We start from the raw sequence: 18,286 nt of genomic DNA, 5'->3' as shown, positions 1-18,286 counted from the left end.
TAACCTATAGTATATAATATCCTTTACAGTTGACGTTTTTACACTGTATATATAACCAATGTGTAATTTTTTTCATCTGTAATTATATGCGCCAGCTTCCACGGAAATCTAGTTTGAGGGCTAAATTGTTTTGTGTTTCTTAAACCGAGAAATCCCTGTGATTTTGGATTAATAAATATTTTACGTGTAAACCCAGAATTTGCTTAAAGCTACACAGTCCTGATCAGTTAACACCTTAAAATGTTAAAGCTGAAAGAGTTTTTAAAGTCTTATTTACCCTTTCACTGTTCAGTTTTTCTTTAATTGTGAGAGGAAACACTTTTTCCTTTCATGAAAATGTTTCGGAGTATTCTTTTCTATAATTTATTTTGATAAAACCTAAATTTTAGTCCTTTATATATTGAACTGTGATACTTGGATACTAGTGACTCTCATGAACCGTATCCTTCATGAGTGTAGCTTGGAACACAGTTCATTTGAAAATTACCCAATGTAATGTTTTAAATGGCAAGTGCATTTTAAGGTTATAGCACTTGAGATTATTTAAATGCTTGTTTTCACATCACTTGATTTTCTTACTGCCCTGAGTATTTGTAAACTGAGATTTGTAGACTTGGGTCACAGTTCAAATCACAACGTCTCTTATTTAGGTGAAGCAATCGGTATGAATTTCCCTGTGAAAGTCCCATACAGAAAAATCACCATAAACCCTGGCTGTGTGGTGGTGGATGGAATGCCTCCTGGAGTGGCATTTAAAGCTCCCAGTTATCTGGAAATCAGCTCCATGAGAAGGATTTTGGAATCAGCAGAGTTTATCAAATTTACTGTCATTCGGTATGTGACTGTCATTTTACTGTCATTGATTATATAATGTAACCATGATTATCCAGATGTCATGGGAATAGCCAATACTTTTGGAAAAATCAATGTTTCAGAAAATTGAGGAAATCTTCAATATAATAATAAATGTGGGGAGGCGTCGACTCTGTTTTGAATAACAAGCAGTTGAGGTTATTTTAAATTCAAATAATTGAGGGTGCACAGCATTAACATGAAAATCCCTGGGAGGGAAGCATACATAGGAACATTGATTACATTGACTTGTAAGTGATTTCTAGCACACCAGCTGAAAACTGCTCCTACGGTACGGCACATGACTATACAAACAATTTATGGACTTTGCTGTCAAGGCTGTTAGATCCCAAATTCTTTCCTTTGCACAACAGAATTCGTAGGTCCACAAGCTTTGTTTGCTCTTAACAGTAAATTGTGTATCCGTAGTAGTTAAAATTTCCAGATCAGCATGGCTATGTTTTAAAAGTCGTGAGTACATGATTGGATTCCTGAAGTTTAAGATTTTCAGTTACTGTTTTGCCTAACATTCTTGAGAATGTGTCCCTCTTAAAATCAGTTCAGATACTCTGTTTTGATAAAATGTGGTGATTACCCTGGAAGTTAGTTTAATCAAGAAATAAATGGTTTTGCTTATACAGTGGAATAAATGAGATTTTGGAATCTATACAGATGATGAATCAAGAAAGTGAAAACATAAACACTTAGAGTCTATTCTGGTTTACAAGGGATCAAATCCAGCAGTTCTGTTAGCAAGCAAGGAGTTTCTAAAAAGTGAATTTAGAGAGGTCCAAATTTTGCAGCTCTTAATCAAGATTGATTTTGAGCTTATGAGACTTGCTCAATATAAGAACATGCGGTATTTTGGCCCAAGTGAAGATTTGATTCTCTTAGCAACTGTTTGAAGGAAGATTTGATTCTCTTAGCACCTTCTTATCGATGTAAAATTGACACAGTCTGCTGGATAAACCACTCTGCTCCAGGCGGAACTATGCTAGAACATTGCAGTCCCTCCTTTTATTTTGTGCTCCGTTATGAACCCTCAGGTGAGGCCCTCCATAAGAGGGAAAGATTGTACAGTAAAAGTGATCTTAGAAACATTAAGTATTCCTTTTATTTTATTTTTTTTACACAGGCCATTTCCAGGACTTGTGATTAACAACCGTAAGTATTCCATTTTTTGTCACTTTGAATTCTATTCATGTATCACTCCACAGGGCATGCTAGATGATTGTAGCATTATCCCAGGGTGGCAGAAGGTCCAGAGCATTAACTGCTAAATATGGACAACTTATTTCGCTAGTACTTAGTCAGGAAATCTAAACATGCTTGATTTATTTATAGGAGGGCCTGACTTACAAAACCACATGAGCTCAGTGCTAGCTTAGAACTTGCACGGTTCATCCTGCAGGATCCCAGAGCGTGTTAGAAACATGATGAAGTCAGTTACAGACTCATACAAGATTTTCTTCACCTCAGGTGTGGCTGCATTTCAATAGCAGTTGATATGTGGGAGCTTTTCAATAGCCACACAAAGGCATTGGAGTGAAAAATTAAGTGTTCAGCTGAGAATTTAGGGAGACGGAATGTAATTATCCAATTAGGACTTTGGCCAGGTCACCCAAATATTGTGAAAAATGCCCAGGTATTTTCAGTTATCTAAAATAGTCATGACCTTGGTTTTAAGCCTCATTTGAAAAACAGTACCTCTGGTAGCACAGCATCCCTTAGAATCATAGAATATCAGGGTTGGAAGGGACCTCAGGAGGTCATCTAGTCCAACCCCCTGCTCAAAGCAGGACCAATTCCCAACTAAATAATCCCAGCCAGGGCTTTGTCAAGCCGGACCTTAAAAACCTCTAAGGAAGGAGATTCCACCACCTCCCTAGGTAACCCATGCCAGTGCTTCACCACCCTCCTAGTGAAAAAGTTTTCTTAATATCCAACCTAAACCTCCCCCACTGCAACTTGAGACCATTACTCCTTGTTCTGTCATCTGGTACCACTGAGAACAGTCTAGATCCCTTGTCAGGCGCTGAGCCATTGGTATACTACAGATTCAGAAGGCAAACCCCTACCAGCATTACTTCTCTCACCTGGATTGAGCCTCAGACAGCTCTCATCCATTGCCCAGTCTCCCCTTTACATTGGATAAGTTCCTCAACTGCATCAGCTGGAAGTGGCAGTGTGCTCTACTGACTACAGTGCCTTTAGGATCTTCTCATTGACTCTCCCATTGGCCCCATATATCCTGTGTCACCATCTGAAAGATCCCTCCATTCAGAAGAGCAATTCCTGGCAGGGGTTCCAGAGAATTATCTGAGGGGCAGAAAGGACCCACTTAAGAGCAACCTGTCCACTGCTACATATAACTGCAGGAGTCAATAGCATAACACATCAATGGCAATTGAGAACAGCTGATAGACGCTTGATTTTCTTCCAGCACTGGAAGGATATTGATGATAGGATCACGTCCTATTTCTTTCCCATACAAATGTCTTTTATCAGGTCCTCAATGGTCAAGGCAATCTGAGGTGTCTAGATACAGAGAGAATTGTCTATTACTTCAATAATGTTAGTGGTCTTGCCATTCGTTTTATACTATCCTTTGAAAACCAGTCTTGTTTAGCATTATAAAGGGTGATGTTAGCACAGGGGATTATAACGAATCTTTAGGTTCTGAGGGAAGAGAAGTGGAAAACACTTGTATCGAGCAGAAGAGGGTATATTATTCAGTTACTGTGAATATAACTTGTTTATGCAACAGGTTCACAGGGTTGAGCGTACAATAAAATATAAATGCCATTTGACTGAGGGGCCTTTTCTTTTTAAACCTAAACAGTTGACCGTATTTATTCTCTCTCAGAGTTGATGGAGAAAACTGAATCAGAAACACCAGCCAAGGCACCAGCACCGGCTCCGGCTCCGGCTCCAGCTCCAGCTCCAGCACCAGCACCAGTAGTACAAGGTGAATATAGAGGTGTAACGAATTGCTTTTTGAAGGGCAATAGGAGTCAGATTCTAGGGCTTGCTAACTAATGAAATTGTTGCCCGATGATGGACTGTATTCTAGGCATGTAAAGGCGGATGATGTTGATATTCCAGATTTTACTTTGAAAGAGTGTCTGCTCTGGTAATTAAGGATTTTAAAATCTGAGTAGGAAGAAACATTGCTCCCTTTTTAATTTTGGGGGTTTTTGTTAGTTCTCTGACTTGATTTTTTTTTTAATGTCACCAGTAAGCAGGAAGGATGAGAGGCAGCATATAAAGCCCTTCCTTCCTTTTTTTCTGTGTTTGTGTTTAGTTCAAAAGTCTGAGCATACTTTGGTCATATCTTAGTTTAACCAAACCAATTAGCCCATCACTTTCAAGGAACAAATGTGGGTGCAATACATTAGGATGAAGGCAGTGAGATCTCTCTTTATCCTGCCCCTGTAGTCTCTGTTCATATCTTCTGCAGCACAGTAACTGCTTAAAGGCAACAGAGGGTCCTGTGGCACCTTTAACTGCTTGTGTATCTAGAATGCTGTTCATATATCTAAATCTTCACAAAGAATTTAGCAGAGTTAATTGTATTTACACTACTGAGTGATTAACTAGTAAGCAATATTCCTTTTGGCTTTAAGTGAATTTGAAGTTTCAGATACATTTTTGATGTCCATTTTGAAAACCTGCTGCCCCAAGTTATATGTCTTTGAATAGAATAGACTTCTCCACATAGTGGGATTAGACCATAATTGTTGAGAAGTGAGATCCTAGACCAAGAAACAGGGCCAGGTTATAAACTCCCTGACTCCTAAGGGGTAACTCACCAGTACTGCAGGAGCTGAAATTACAGAGGAAAATGCCGACTCCTCTATTACATTTGCAAGACAAAGGAGCTACAGGAACATAGTAGATGGCAACTAGTGAGAACTGCTTACAGTCAAGCTTATCTGAGTGCCCATAGACACTTAATTACATTGGTTAAAAAAAATCCTGAAGCTTTCCTAACACTTGATTATGTGGAAAATACAGATCATTTACACACTGGGTAGATAAAAATTGATTTTAAAAAATTGATTTTTTAATTTATTTAAATTATAATCTTTTTCTTTTTAAAAATAAACCTGTTTAATATGAAATCTGAATTTAATACATATAAGGCCTGAACTACTTATAATCTCAGACAATTAAATAAAAAATAAATATGCTGTATCATGAGCCTTTATGAAAAACTTTGAGTTAAAGGCTGCTTTTCTGTATAAAGAAAGGTGCTTTTCCCCTACTAACTTTTGAGATCAAGCTTATTGGCACAGTAGGGTAGTCTAAGTAATTTAGTAGTCTGATTTTTCAAGAGACTTAGTTAAGTTCCAGTCACTTTCACCTAGGCATATTTTAAAACTTTCCCAGGCTGACTTGAAATAATTGGTTTAATTCACTGTTTGCAGTTAATCCCTCTGTTTAATCAACATTTAGTTGTAAATTTGAAACATGTTTTGGAAACGAAAGGATCTCGTATCAAAACATTTCCGTTTTGTTTAATAAAAATAAATTTTTATGCTGTTCAGTGTATTGAAATTCCACTTACGGTCCTAATGCAGCTTGATAACAATCATGAGCAAAAAATTAATTATCTAATAAATAAGCAATTTGTCATTCACTTATTTCTGACATAATAAAAATGTACAGTTAACAAGAATCTGAAAATATTATGCTATATAATTAAATTAAGGTATATAGTTATAATGTATCCCTGTAGATAGCAAAAAGATGTACCAAATCTAGTGTAAAAGTTCTATTTAGCTGTAAATTAACATGTTTTCATGGTTATATCAATAGTCAGAATCCACCTTTCTTTAGAAAATAACTGAAATACAGATGGAAAAGTTGATTGAAATCAGTGATTTAAATCAAGTCTTTCCACTTGCTGATTTAAATCAATCCACCCTGCTTACACACTTGCTAATAGAAAACCCTGCTTAGAAACTACTTTAAAGAGGTCCCTTCTTCCCACATGTAAGATGACATAACTATGACCCTGAAGCTGTTGTTTTGTTGATGTCAAGGTGTATATTTAGTTAGTTTTGATAATATTAGACCAAACTCTGTTCTCCATTCATGCACCCTTAGGCACACCATTGCATAATGAGTTTTTTACAATCCATTAAGACTCATGCATATGTACAGAGCAGTGAATCTCACTTAATACTCTGAAGGGAAAGTGGTGATGGCTTTTCTAATTTAAAAAGGGACATCAGATTTTACTTTTTAATGATCTTCAGCAGGTCACAGTTGTATCTTGGGCACAATATTTGAAAGTGATCATAGGAGAGAATATTCACTAGCTTTCCCAAGCCTTACTGTAATATTTATCTTAAGCACATTGTTTAAACTACATGTTTGTTAATTTTATTATATATTTTTTTCATTTAAGAGCCAGCTGAACCAAGCCAAATAGAAGTATCTGTAGAAGGTAAGTGACAGCTGTCAGTTATTATAAAAACTATGTATTTTTGGTGATTTTAAATAAGGTTGCATCACTTCTAATAAAATTAAAAAGATAAAGTGGTGTTTAATCAAAACACAAGTCATTCTCTTTTGTTTCCTTCCTGGTTCTGCATGAAGTGTTGGTTTGCAGTAAAAATTTATTACTCCGATTTTGTTTTACAGTGTTTATGAACTGTTCTTAATAAGTCATGACTTTATGTAGCTGTGTATTTGAGTGATGGCTTATATCCTAAACGATGTCTGTCTTTATTCAAAGCAGTTTTTCCCACAATTCACATGACTGAATGATTGCCATCACCAGAGAAAAGAAATAATTTCCATAGAAGTGCACCATTTTGAGTGCCTTTTTGCTATTTAATCATTTTCATCATTTGAATTTTAAGATACATGGATATTTTCTTAATATTCAGCCAGCAGTTATCGACTTTTCCAGTGCAATACTGTCATTGATATTAATGAAACTTTGGTCAAAAAGATTCTTGTTTCTTTTTCAACAGATGTAGCAGAAACAGAAGAAAGTTCTCAAATAAAACAGGAGCCAGATCCAACGTGGTAGACCTTATCAATATTAGGGTAAAATAATTTAGTATCTGTCAAAATTAATAGTTAATAGGGAATAGTATTTTTACACCTCTTTGTAGGGAATGCACGTCATATGGCTAAGGCACAAGGCTGGATGTCAGGAGATTAGAGCTTTCTTACTGACTCTGTCATTGCCTTGGCTTGCGACTTTATGCAAGTCACTTTGTCTGTCTGGCTCACCCAGGTTGTATGCAGCTTAATTAATTAAAGCTTGTGAGGCCTTCAGATACAAGTTTGATAAGTGCCATAGTACTACCTGTAAATAAAAATGGATTATGATTACATGCCTAAGGAGATCTAAGACTTAATTCATTAATGTTTGTAAAGAGTTTTGACATGCTTGGGTGCAAAGGACATTATTATTGTTGGTATAGCCTATATACTTGAAAATTGTAATTAAGCATGGTATTTCTTCTTCCTTTTAGTATTGCCTGAATTTGAGAAACACATGGTGGAATAATTAGCTTTGATTAAAAAAAATGTGATTGCTGTTCATTTTAAAAGTTTTGTTTCTTACTTTTTTTAACCTCAGAAAAATCTCAGTTCAAGTTTTGGGACAAAGATTCAGGGTAAATCTTATTTTATTTAGTTTATTTAACCATTTATCTAGTTTTTCCATTTCTCGTTCTCATAACAAGATTCTGGTGGCAGTTGAAACTGTCTTAGTTATGGTGTTATGCCAACAAATAAAAATATGCAAAGTTATAATTTACTCTTAGGGTTTACTTTGTTATAAACCATTCAGGAAAAAATGTTAAATGTTAAGAATTATTACATCTGCACTAGTTTTTTGATGTTTGAATTTATTAAAAAGCTCTGAACCAAGTTTTTTTTAGTTTTGAGCTTTGATACTTTTGTAACATCTGTCAACTTGATTGACCTAAAGATGGGTTGTATTTGTCTAGTACATTCGTACTATGATCTCCCTTTTTAAAAGTAAGAAAATGCTATTGACTATATTCATCACAAAGTTGATAATTTGAGGTTGAATATGAATAAAAATTTTCCATATCTGAGATCTGTTAGTCTGTCAAGCAGTATTTCAATGGTAGAAATTTCATTGCTTAAAATATTTAAGATAGACTGGACAAAGCATTAGAAAATGTTGGAAATAATCCTTTATTTTCAGGAAAATGGACTTAACCTAACAGATGTAAAAAGGTCTGTTGTAACTTCTGTTAACCAAATTCTACAGACCTCATTTGGTTTAAATTCCCATTGAAGCTTGTGGGAGTTTTGTCTGAGGTAAGGGCTGCAGGATTTGGGCTCTGGTTCTGTCTCACTCTAGCTACGTTACAATTGTACTCACCTAATGGATTCAACAGAGAATTTACATCAAGTGAAATGCCTGGGTAAAACCCTGTTTTAAGAGGGCACTCAAGCACATACTTAAACCCATTCTTATTCAGGAAAGCATGTGCTTGGGTACTTTCATGAATCATAGCCTAAATGAGGACTTAAAGAGATGTACACAAATTTCTCAAGTACTAGTATGTATAGTAGGATACATAGCTGCAATGAAACTAACTTCACCTTTGTACTTTTTTCCTATCTAGTCAGAAGCATGCAGTCCGGAGAAGAGCTTGCTGGGACTGTCCTGAGCTGTGTAATATAATTGTATAAGAGAAGTACCTTCTATACAAACCCTTTTTGTACTTTTAGATAGAAATGTCTACTTTTTCAGCAGTTCTGTGAATTGACTTAAAGCAAAGAGTGACTGTAGATTTGGAAAGGTTGATTATATATTATAAGGATTAAATTTGAGGCAGCAATGCTGAAAAAATGACAGGGATTAATTCAGATTTTAAAAAAATCAACAGGAATTTAGACGCCGTCTACATTTCCCAGTAAAGTAGAATTGTACTGTGCCTGGATGCATCTCAGCTTTTGCGATGAAGAAAAATACCTACAGTAGTTCATTAATTTTCTGTTTTTGGAAAAAAAAAATAATGATTTTTGGTTCTTTCTCCTTAATGGCTGATTGGACAATACTATCTGTATATTTGAACTAATTTTTCCTATGATATCTATCTCAATTCATATGTTTTTCATAAATAAAGATGAACTCGTTCACCTGACCGTTAGTATGCATTAATAAAGTGGACTATGAAATGGTCAGTATCTCAGTGTGTGGATGAGGAACAAATTTAAATTGAGCCCTTCTTCTATTTTGTTCCATTATTTCAAAGTAAAGAGTGTATGTTTTATCAGGGCATCATACGGTTTATGTAAGAGAAGGGTCCAGTCTTGCAGTCCTAATGCAGGCAAAACTCCCATTGACTTATGTGATAGTTTTACATGAGGACTGCTGGATGATGCCCTTTAATTCGTTTAGACCCAGTTATGGACACTTAAGCAACTAAGCTGTTGTAAGACCTAGTATGTTGAGAGTTAAGTTACCTGTAGTCTTTTCTGATTGCTCCCCACATCTTGTAAAAGACAAATGTAAGCGTTTTAAAATTTAACGAACCATAAGAGATGTAAAATGCTGGCTATGTGATAAGCTCTATAGAGTAAATATGGAGTATTGTAAAAATTTCTTTTTGGGGATGACTGCATTATGCACAAATGGGTAAATCTTATTTCCAGGTTGCAGAAAGAAATAAATTTCTCATGGTTTTCACGATTACCCATGCAGTATAAATTGATGTATTTTGCAGCAAATTGTTTTAGCTATAATTTAAAAAAAAAAATAGGTAAAATATGATTTAGCGTATTTATAAATACAGTTTAAATAAACACAATCCATTCATGCCTTTCTGACACAAATCCAACTTTACAGGTCTCTCTTTATTGCCTCTTTGAGGAAACTTTTTTGAAGGATCTAGTTTAATTTGGTATAATAAATGTATATGAACTTGGAATATATAGCAGAGGAAATATTTTAAAGTCACTGCCAAGATCTTTTCAGAACCACATGGTTTCTGCAATTCTAAAGCCACAAGGTATGTTGCCGTCATGCTCCTCCAAGAGCTGTAGAATTTTTTTTTTTTTTTTTTTTTTAACCTGTGAGATTTTTCAGAAGTGCTCAGTGTGGGTCCAGCTGGTCCCAGTGAAATGAATGGGAGTTCTACCATTGACTTCAGTGGGAGCAGAGTTAGGTTCATGCTGAGCCCCTTTGAAAAGACCACTCTAAGTTTCTAATTCTTGTAGTTGCAAAGAAAGGCTTCCAGATATGAATCAAATTGAAATTGATGTATGTGCTGCCTTCCTGATTCTGTAGATGGACTATAGTCAGATGCATGTGAACTGCCTCATTCCACTAGATTTGTGTGTTAACTCTGAACCCTGCTGATGTCATTTCATTATTTAACCATTAAGTATTTCAGTGCTGATCATTATAATAGAAGTGTTCAATTAACGTTCAATCAACTTCTACGTAATTGTTTGAAGTGCTAGATATTGGGACACCGGCCATTTGCATGGCAGCTGTCGCTAAAGTGTTGCTGGAATGGGGAACTAGTTTAAGTACCACTCAAAAATTTTGAGTCAATGCTGCCTCTGACTCTAAGAAGGAGAAAAATGGTGCATCCCTTCTGCATGCCTCAGCTGCCTCCTGCATGCCAAAAATCTAAACTACCCTCTTCACAGCTGCTAAGCCTTCCAGCTTCTCTCAGCAATGCATTTTTATATATTGCTAATGGAATAATCTATATAAGAGTGAATACTCAAAATGTGGGAGTGGCACAAAATCAATACTTAAAAAATCAGATAACATGGAAACTGCAGAATTTATATCCAGCTTGCTGCGGAGACTTGGGAAATTTATGCTCTTCCAACACAAGAACTGAAAAGGAAAACCAATGCAATAGTTATATTTTAAAAATAGATTTATGTGCATTGTATCTGTTCATATGATGGCTTATGGCAGTGCTGTATGAAAGTCTGTACACATCATTCAGTCTTCTGCTCTGTCAGAAGTGACAGAATCACTTCGGTTGTTTCAAATAGGTGTGAGTCACATACAAGAGAGAAATCATACTGACAAAGTAATTGCATGAATTTGTACTATCCAGATATTGCATGTAAATCCATTCTATATAATGTTATAATAGGTCAACATCTGGAAAGTATGATAGCATGTGTGGAAAAATCAATCATTTCCAACGAGGTATGTCACTTTTTGGGTCTGAGGGAAGATCATGCTCTAAAATGCTTGTCTGCACCTAAAAATTGGTGATAACTGTTACCAGAATCCTGAACATTTTTTATAGTAGAGGAAATATTGAACCGTCTGCCACACACTTGAATATTTCCATCTCCTCCTGAGGGGAGTCCGTTTCACCTAAACAAGAGTCTTGTTCCTGATGGTCTAGGGGTTCAAAATTCTAGAGAGAGAATTAACCTTCAAAACATTGCACTTAATGGATTTTATTTGAGATCATGCTTAGCCACTAGGTGTCAGTTAATGCTCAGTGCTAACTGGAGTACATTTCAGCTGCTGGGTTCATGCCTATCCCTGGAGCTTTGAAGATTCCCAGATACAAACTGAGCACCAGCCGCTCCATTTCATTTTCTCATTGTCTCCTCGCTGTTGTGGGATAGGAGGGAAGGCATCCACGACATGTTGACAATTTTTCATCAGCCGTTAAAGCATTTAGTGTCTTTTGCACATCCCAATTGCCATCTGTGAAATAAAGCCCCTGTGATTCTGGATTGAATTAGGTTTTTACCTTAACTTAAAGAACAGAAACAGAAATTGCCTTTGGACCAGACAAGAGCAGAGTTTCATACTCCTTTAATTTCCAGGCGTTTCAGCACTTGTTACAGATGGATCAGTACAGAAGGGAGGCTAATTCTAATCCTACAAGGTTTTAAAGCTCCACCGTTCAGTCTTTAATAACTTCATTAATTGTCCAGAGTATTAAATGTCTGTGTCCATGCATAGGCAAAAGCTGATGGATGTGATTGTAGTAAGGGGCCATACAGTTGAAAGCTGTCAGCTATTGTGCCCGTTGCATAGCCCAGGTAAGCATTTCTACCTGTGTAGCACTTATGACAGATCCCAGACCCAAGTTAACTGAAGGCTGAAAGGGGAAACATAAAGTGAAAATATTCTGCACTATGTCTGAAACCCGCCTTCTAGATAGTGCCAATACCACCTTAATTACAGCTGTTAATTTCAAATGAATATGCTTAACATGGACTTCAGAACCTATGAGCAAACAATTCAAACAAAGGCACCTAAATAAGCCTTCTGATTGTTCAGGTTGCTGGGCACTGTAGTCCCCGCTGAAGTATGTAAAACTCTAAAGTTAATGGGAGCTGTGGGTGCTCAGGAGCTAAAAATTAGGTCACTTTAGGTGCCTTTATGCACCCATGTTTGAAAATCGTAGCCTGTCTGCTTAGGTACTGTAGTACGAGTTTGGGTTATTTTTCAGCCTGAATCTCCATTGAAAACTTGCTGTACTCAAATTATATTGCTTCCTATCATTTTGAAACGTAAAGTAACTACTGCTCATGCGCTGGAGAGGCAAATGAAGTAGTAGTGGGGGGTATGTTTCATGTCCCATTATAGAAGCCTCAGTTAGAGCCAGAAGTCTAGTTTCATTTTTGCCTCATGCTAAAAGTGGGGAAACAGGAAGGAAGATACTAAAAAATTTCCTGTCACACAGTGACTTTCTGCAATTCAGTTTAAATTTGGTATGGACTTAGGCTGCAATTGGAAATTAAAAGCATTTTTCTACTGAAAACTGCTTTTGTAGGAGTATGATGAGACTACCCGCTATTAATAAAGTAGAAATCAAATCAAATAATACAGTGAAGATGGTGGATAAAGTTGAATTTGTTTGAAGTATTTCATAGTTGTAAAATTGTGTATCGTATGCTTTGGAAGAAGGCCCCTTCTTAAAGTAACACTAAGAAACCATGTTTACACAGTTACCTACATCTTTACCACCCCAGGCTAGACTACTGCAGTGCATGCCCTATAGTGATACCCTTGAAGTTCAGCAAGAAGCTGCAGTGGTACTTGGGTTTGTGGCAACCAAATAATAAAGGTGCCATCCCAGCGAGCAGTACAGAATGCAGTTATCTGCCTTTTGTGGAGGCAGGCTGATGTGTACATACCTCTGCTCCAATCTATCTGTTGGCTCAGTATTGACTCCCAGTGTTCAAAAATCATGAGTTAAACTCACAAGATTGGCTTAAAGATCTTAAGAATTAAATTTGGCATTTGTGTTGTGGTGGTTAGGGTTCATGTTTTCGAGCTTTTCCCTGCAACAATGAGGGCTGGAAACTTTGTAATTGGAAGCTGAGTGTAATTCCATGAGTGGGGTCTGGCTTCTAGAGTTGAGGGCTCTGGCACATTAGTACAGAAGATGACCTCTCTCACCCTGCTCACCACCCTGGCAGCTAACATCAGGGGCAGTCGCTTGATACTAGAACCTGAGGCCCTGGCTACTAGGAGCGAGCAGTTGAACCAGTGCCAATTTTAGATGAACTGCATCAGTGCAACATACCCAGATTTAGCAGTGTGGTTCCATTTTGTAATGTGCCCTCTGTCTACATTAGGCATTTGCACCCAGGTAATTATAGTGATGTGTTTAGACCAGTGCACGTTTCTGTAATGCAGACAAGACCGAAGTGTGAACTCTCCATTTACAATGCCAGGACTGTGTCTACTGAAAGGCCATGCGTGCCTTCCCTTTGGTATTCTCTTCCTTTACCCTTTGCTTCCATCCTCCCCTATTTTTGGTCTGCACCTCAAGATGGGGATTGGTCCTGCTTTGAGCAGGGGGTTGGACTAGATGACCTCCTGAGATCCCTTCCAACCCTGATATTCTATGTATTTGGCAGGCTTGTTCAATACATGATTCTACTGGATTCCTATCTCTTCTCATTATCTCAGGCTCCGTTTACACCAGGGTCTCAAACTCCCGGCCTGCGGGCCATCTGCGGCTCGAGAACCTCCCCATGTGGCCCGTAGGGCTCCAGCAATTTGGGGGCTGGGTCTCGCCCACCTGCCGCCCCTGGGTGCTTCCTTCCTTCCCCGTGTCACCAGAGCGATTTTAAAATGGCCTGGGGCCCCACCCACCACCAGCAGCATAGTGGAGCTGAGTGGATTCCTGCCCACTCAATCCACGTGTCTGCCAGCCCATCCCTGTGGCCCAGGGGCGGGGCTGTGTCTCTGCGGCTGCCCTGGCCTCAAGCGCCCCTCCGGCCACTGGGATGCTGCAGGGGCAGTGCCTGGAGGCAGCAGCACACTGAGGCCCCGCGGCCTGCCTTGCCTAGGAGCCCCAGATAAGCACTGCAACCCTCCATCCCCTCCTAGAGCCTGCACCTCCACCCCTTTCCCACACACCCCCTCCCTGCCCCAAACTCCCTCCCAGAGCCTGCACCCCCTCACCACACACTCCCTTGCCCCCAAACTCCATCCCAGAGTCTGCACCCCTTTCTCCTTCCCACACATCCCCTCCTGCCCCCAAACTCCCTCCCAGAGCATGCACCCCTCACCACACACCACCTCCTGCCCCCAAATTCCCTTCCAGGGCCAGCACCCCCTCACCACCCACCCCCTCATGCCCCCAAACTCCAACCCAGAGCCTGTACCTCTCCCCCCTCACCACACACTACCTCCCGCCCCCAAATTCCCTTCCAGAGCCAGCACCCCCTCACCACACCCTCCCTCATGCCCTGAAACTCCAACCTAGAGCCTGCAGCCCCTCCCCCTTCCCACACACTCCCTCCCAGAGCGTGCACCCCCTCTTCCTTGACCACATACCCCCTCCTGCACTCCAGTGCCCTACCCCAGACCTCCTCCCCAACCCAAACTCCCTCCCAGAGCCTTAGGCAGCTGGGGGGCGGAGTTTGGGGGAGCAGGTTCTGGGTGGCATGAGTGACATTATTGGCCCGCTGGGAGGATTTGAGGACTGGCACTGGTCCTAAGGTAAATTGAGTTTGCGACCCCTGATTTCCACTGTTCCATTGCTTTCAACTGGAAAATAATACATAAACATTATGTACAATACATAATGAGGCAGCCCTAGCAACTGCTGGCCTGGATGGCTTTATGAACATCCCCTAAGTCCTGGAACTGAGGCCTTCTGGTAGCCTACAGGGGCTATCTTTACAACCATTGCCTACCTACTTGTGATAAATCAGGCAGCTTATTTATTTATATGTGGATCCCTGAGGTGCTGGGCTTGGGGGACATGGGTTAAGATGACTCAAGGTGCTAAATATTCATTGTGTTGTGCAGCAGCGGTACCCTCATTGTCTGAGTTCTACGTGGCTGTTGACTGTCACACCTGAGATTCTAAATTGGCTCCAGCTGGGGCCTGCTGGCAGCAGGTGCCGGGGAGTGAGTGCCTGGCTTACAGAGCTGGACTCGCTGAGGCAACGTGAAGAGACGTTGTTCTGCTGCCAACATTTCATCAGGTACCACAGACCTTTGGGGGTGTGGGGGGGGATATCGGGGAAGGAAGCAGCTTCTTTCTGTGATGTGGGGGAACAGGGGGAAGGTGAGAGGATAGTTAAATGTATTGGTATCACTGTCACATATACATGCCGGCCAGAAAGCAGAAGTGGTTGGTACAGGGGGTTGTTCCTTTGAAAGACAGAAGAGGGGTGCGCTCATCCTGCTTCTTCCGGAGCTCTAAACAAGCAAGATTATGGCAGGAAATCCTATTTGGTTGGCCATTTCCTTCAGTGTTCTGGACTACAACCCAGAAATGGGGAAAGAAACAAAATTTGCTCCATGCTATAAAGTATCTGCTCAGTACTGGTGCTGCTCAACACACCCACTCTATTATAAAATAGGACTTCATGCAAAGATTTCAATCAAATGTTACCACTGGCCAGTCTTTGGGCTCCAAAACTAGACCCTTTCTTGCCCACCACTGTGAATCCCCCGCCTGTTAAAATGCCAGCCTCAATGTACCTGTGTCTTGCAGCCTGTTTTAAAGGCTACCACGTTGGAGCTCTGGCACAAGCGTTAGGAGTGAATTCCAAAGCCAGGGCCACTCCGCTCAGAAGCCCCTGCCACTTTGCAAAGAGAGAGAGAGAGACTGCCAGCTCTTCTCTGCTGCCCACTACCAGGACAGGGCCTAGTCAGCCTGGCTTAGAACTTCATTTTAAGAGATCCTGGGGAGACTCTGTTTAGCTATGACTTGTGTGGGATAATATGCTGGGGTGGTTACCTTCAGGTCCTTGCATCAGACCCCTTCATGGCACTCATGAAGTTAGAGGGTGCTCTAGTACAAAGGGGGCGAGGGGGAGCAATTAACTCATCCGTTGCTTGAGGGTGGGTGTAGTGAACTGGAAGTAAATGACTATTGCTACCACCGTGTCACAAGTTCCTTGGAAACCGGTCTCTCATTGTTTCTTCTCACAATAAAAGCTGGGGAGGCATGCAGAGCCATCAGCTACGTGCGCCTCGCTTCCTGCCTCAGCTTGTGGTTGGTGAGGGAATGGGGTGGATGTTCCTCTTAACCTTCCCCTAAGTCTGAACCCCAAGCAGGCCCCATGTTGCAATCTTCCTCCGCTTTCCGGGCTGCTTTGGACCCAGGTGATAAGGCCATGAATAAGCCCGAGGTTTTATTTTTCATTTGTTGTGATCAGTGCTGTACAAGAGAGCCATAAAGCCAGTCCCTGCCCCCCAAAGAACTTGTATTAGAAGAGAGGGTACATGGGGAAATCCAGCAGAGAGAAATGTAGGCCCCGATACTGAAACCCAACCCACACTGAGAGAGACTTGCTAAAGTCAGGGAGACTGCGTGTGGGTGCAGGGGACTACTCCCACTGCACGGACTGTGGGGTCAAGGCCTCAGATGTCAGGAATCGGGCCAGAGAGGAAGGATGGTTGGGGATTAGCTTGGGATTTGGAAACCTAGGTTCAGTCCCCTGCCACAGACTCCCTGTGTCATGTCCCTTGGGAATGTCACTTAGTCTCTCTGTGCCTCAGTTCCCCAGCTCTAAAATGGGGATGATGGCACTGCCCTGCCTCATGAAGTAGTGTGAGGATAAATGCATTAAAGTTTGTGAGGTACTTGGGTACTGCAGTAATGGGGGCCATGTAAGCGTGCACACCCCCCCACCCCCTCAGCCCCAGATAGACAGAATAACTGTCGGGGTTTTTATCCTGATGATTTTGTGCTCGCTGCTTGAAGGGCAGCAGAGTGGACTTGGAGAAGAGAGGCAGGTAGCCAACTGAACTGGCATTAGGAGTTCATCCCATATGTAAGGTGCTGCCTGGAAAAGGGCACAGAGGTGGGAGGAGGGAAAAGAACTGGGCTGGGTACCAAGTCTGGCGTTGTGGGCAGAGCACATGGGAATCTGGGCTGCTCTGGGTGGCATATACAGGTTTTCTTGGCGGGGATGGCCACTGCAATTGATGTTGGTGTTAAACCCCAGCAGTATCTAGTGAGTGGGGATTGGAGCGAGAATTTGGCAAGGCTGGCTAGATCCATGGCTGACATTTTTAGGGGCACCTCCCAAGGATGAGATGTGGAGATGCCCTTAAAGTGTCAGGCTCGTTTAGCTGGTATGGGAGGGAAGGTCTGGGCAAGAGCTCCCCCTAAAAACTCTGTGCCCTAGGTCGCTGCCTGTGTAGCCCATTCCTGGCACTGGCCCCGTTTCTTGGCACTCCTCTGGGATGCCCTGCCTTAGCCAGGTGGGGTGTTTCTGGACACACAGCACACACACACCATGTTCTCTCTCTAGCATGTCAGCGCAGGCCTGGTATCAAACCCGTCTGCTCTCAGTTCCCCTTTCTCTGTTTGAGGCTGTAAATTTGCTGAAGCCAAATTAAAATGTAAAACGGAGTCATCCCTCGGGTGGCCCTGCCCTTTGCCACTGGAGTCAGCCAGAGCCCTGTTCCCGTCGGAGGACAAATGGGATGGCGCCGAGGTCCTGTATAAATGGGGTGCAGGTTTGAAACTCCCGGGGCAAGGAGAGTTCTCGGTATTGCAACATCAGCAAAATTGCTTCTGCTTTTTGCTTGTTCTGGCTTGCACTGCAGCCCGAGGAGGTGGGTAGGTTTCAGCACCAGGGGCTTTTTGAGAGCAGCTGAGCCTTTTGGATTTTCCCCTTTGGTGGAATCCCTCTGGCCTGTGCTCATCCCTAGCCCCAGGGAAACGAAGCGCAGGAAGAAGTTTTGCACAGACTCTCACTGAAGCGCCCTACCCCCTTCTAGAGCCTGCATAAAATATCACGTGGATATGGAAGGGAGCAGGACTGAGGGACGTTCTTTATCCTTCACCTCAGAACAATCCCTGTTATTCCTTCCCACCTGGTGAAAAAATGGTTGGGGGAGTTCCTGCAGCAGGACTGCGGTTGGTTCATCTGTGGACAGCTGGAGAGAAAAGACGGACTGTTGCAGATTTTTATTGTTACCGCATCCTCCCAACCACCCCTGCTCAGT

The 18,286-nt window shown here is 41.2% G+C and overlaps 2 protein-coding genes across 8 annotated transcripts in view; both read left to right on the top strand.

The window, feature by feature from the left end:
- GTF2I (general transcription factor IIi) overlaps positions 1-9,076 on the top strand; it is an 81,582-nt gene extending 72,506 nt beyond the window's left edge. For 3 of the 7 annotated variants that reach the window (XR_010593922.1, XR_010593923.1, XR_508499.4), the window contains 7 exons: positions 651-834; positions 1,988-2,016; positions 3,719-3,820; positions 6,269-6,307; positions 6,840-6,915; positions 7,457-7,493; positions 8,481-9,076. Coding sequence is in view for 3 of the 7 variants with exons in the window: in XM_008166142.4 (XP_008164364.2) it covers positions 651-834; positions 1,988-2,016; positions 3,719-3,820; positions 6,269-6,307; positions 6,840-6,898 (413 nt within the window). In the remaining 4 variants the exon portion in view is untranslated. Of the gene's footprint in view, positions 1-650; positions 835-1,987; positions 2,017-3,718; positions 3,821-6,268; positions 6,308-6,839; positions 6,916-7,456; positions 7,494-8,053; positions 8,170-8,480 lie in introns of all 7 variants that reach the window. The other 4 variants (XM_008166142.4, XM_024103457.3, XM_024103456.3 and 1 more) reach the window with 2 other exon arrangements.
- A 5,417-nt stretch (positions 9,077-14,493) lies between these two features.
- The window catches only part of NCF1 (neutrophil cytosolic factor 1), a 36,526-nt gene continuing 32,733 nt past the window's right edge, over positions 14,494-18,286 (top strand). Inside the window, exon 1 of the mRNA XM_065573380.1 lies at positions 14,494-15,303. The gene's annotated coding sequence lies outside the window, so the exon portion shown is untranslated. The remainder of the gene's footprint in view (positions 15,304-18,286) is intronic.

Source organism: Chrysemys picta, chromosome 19 (assembly GCF_011386835.1).
Source record: "Chrysemys picta bellii isolate R12L10 chromosome 19, ASM1138683v2, whole genome shotgun sequence".
Taxonomy (NCBI): domain Eukaryota; kingdom Metazoa; phylum Chordata; order Testudines; family Emydidae; genus Chrysemys; species Chrysemys picta.
This window is presented reverse-complemented; position numbering and strand designations above follow the sequence as displayed.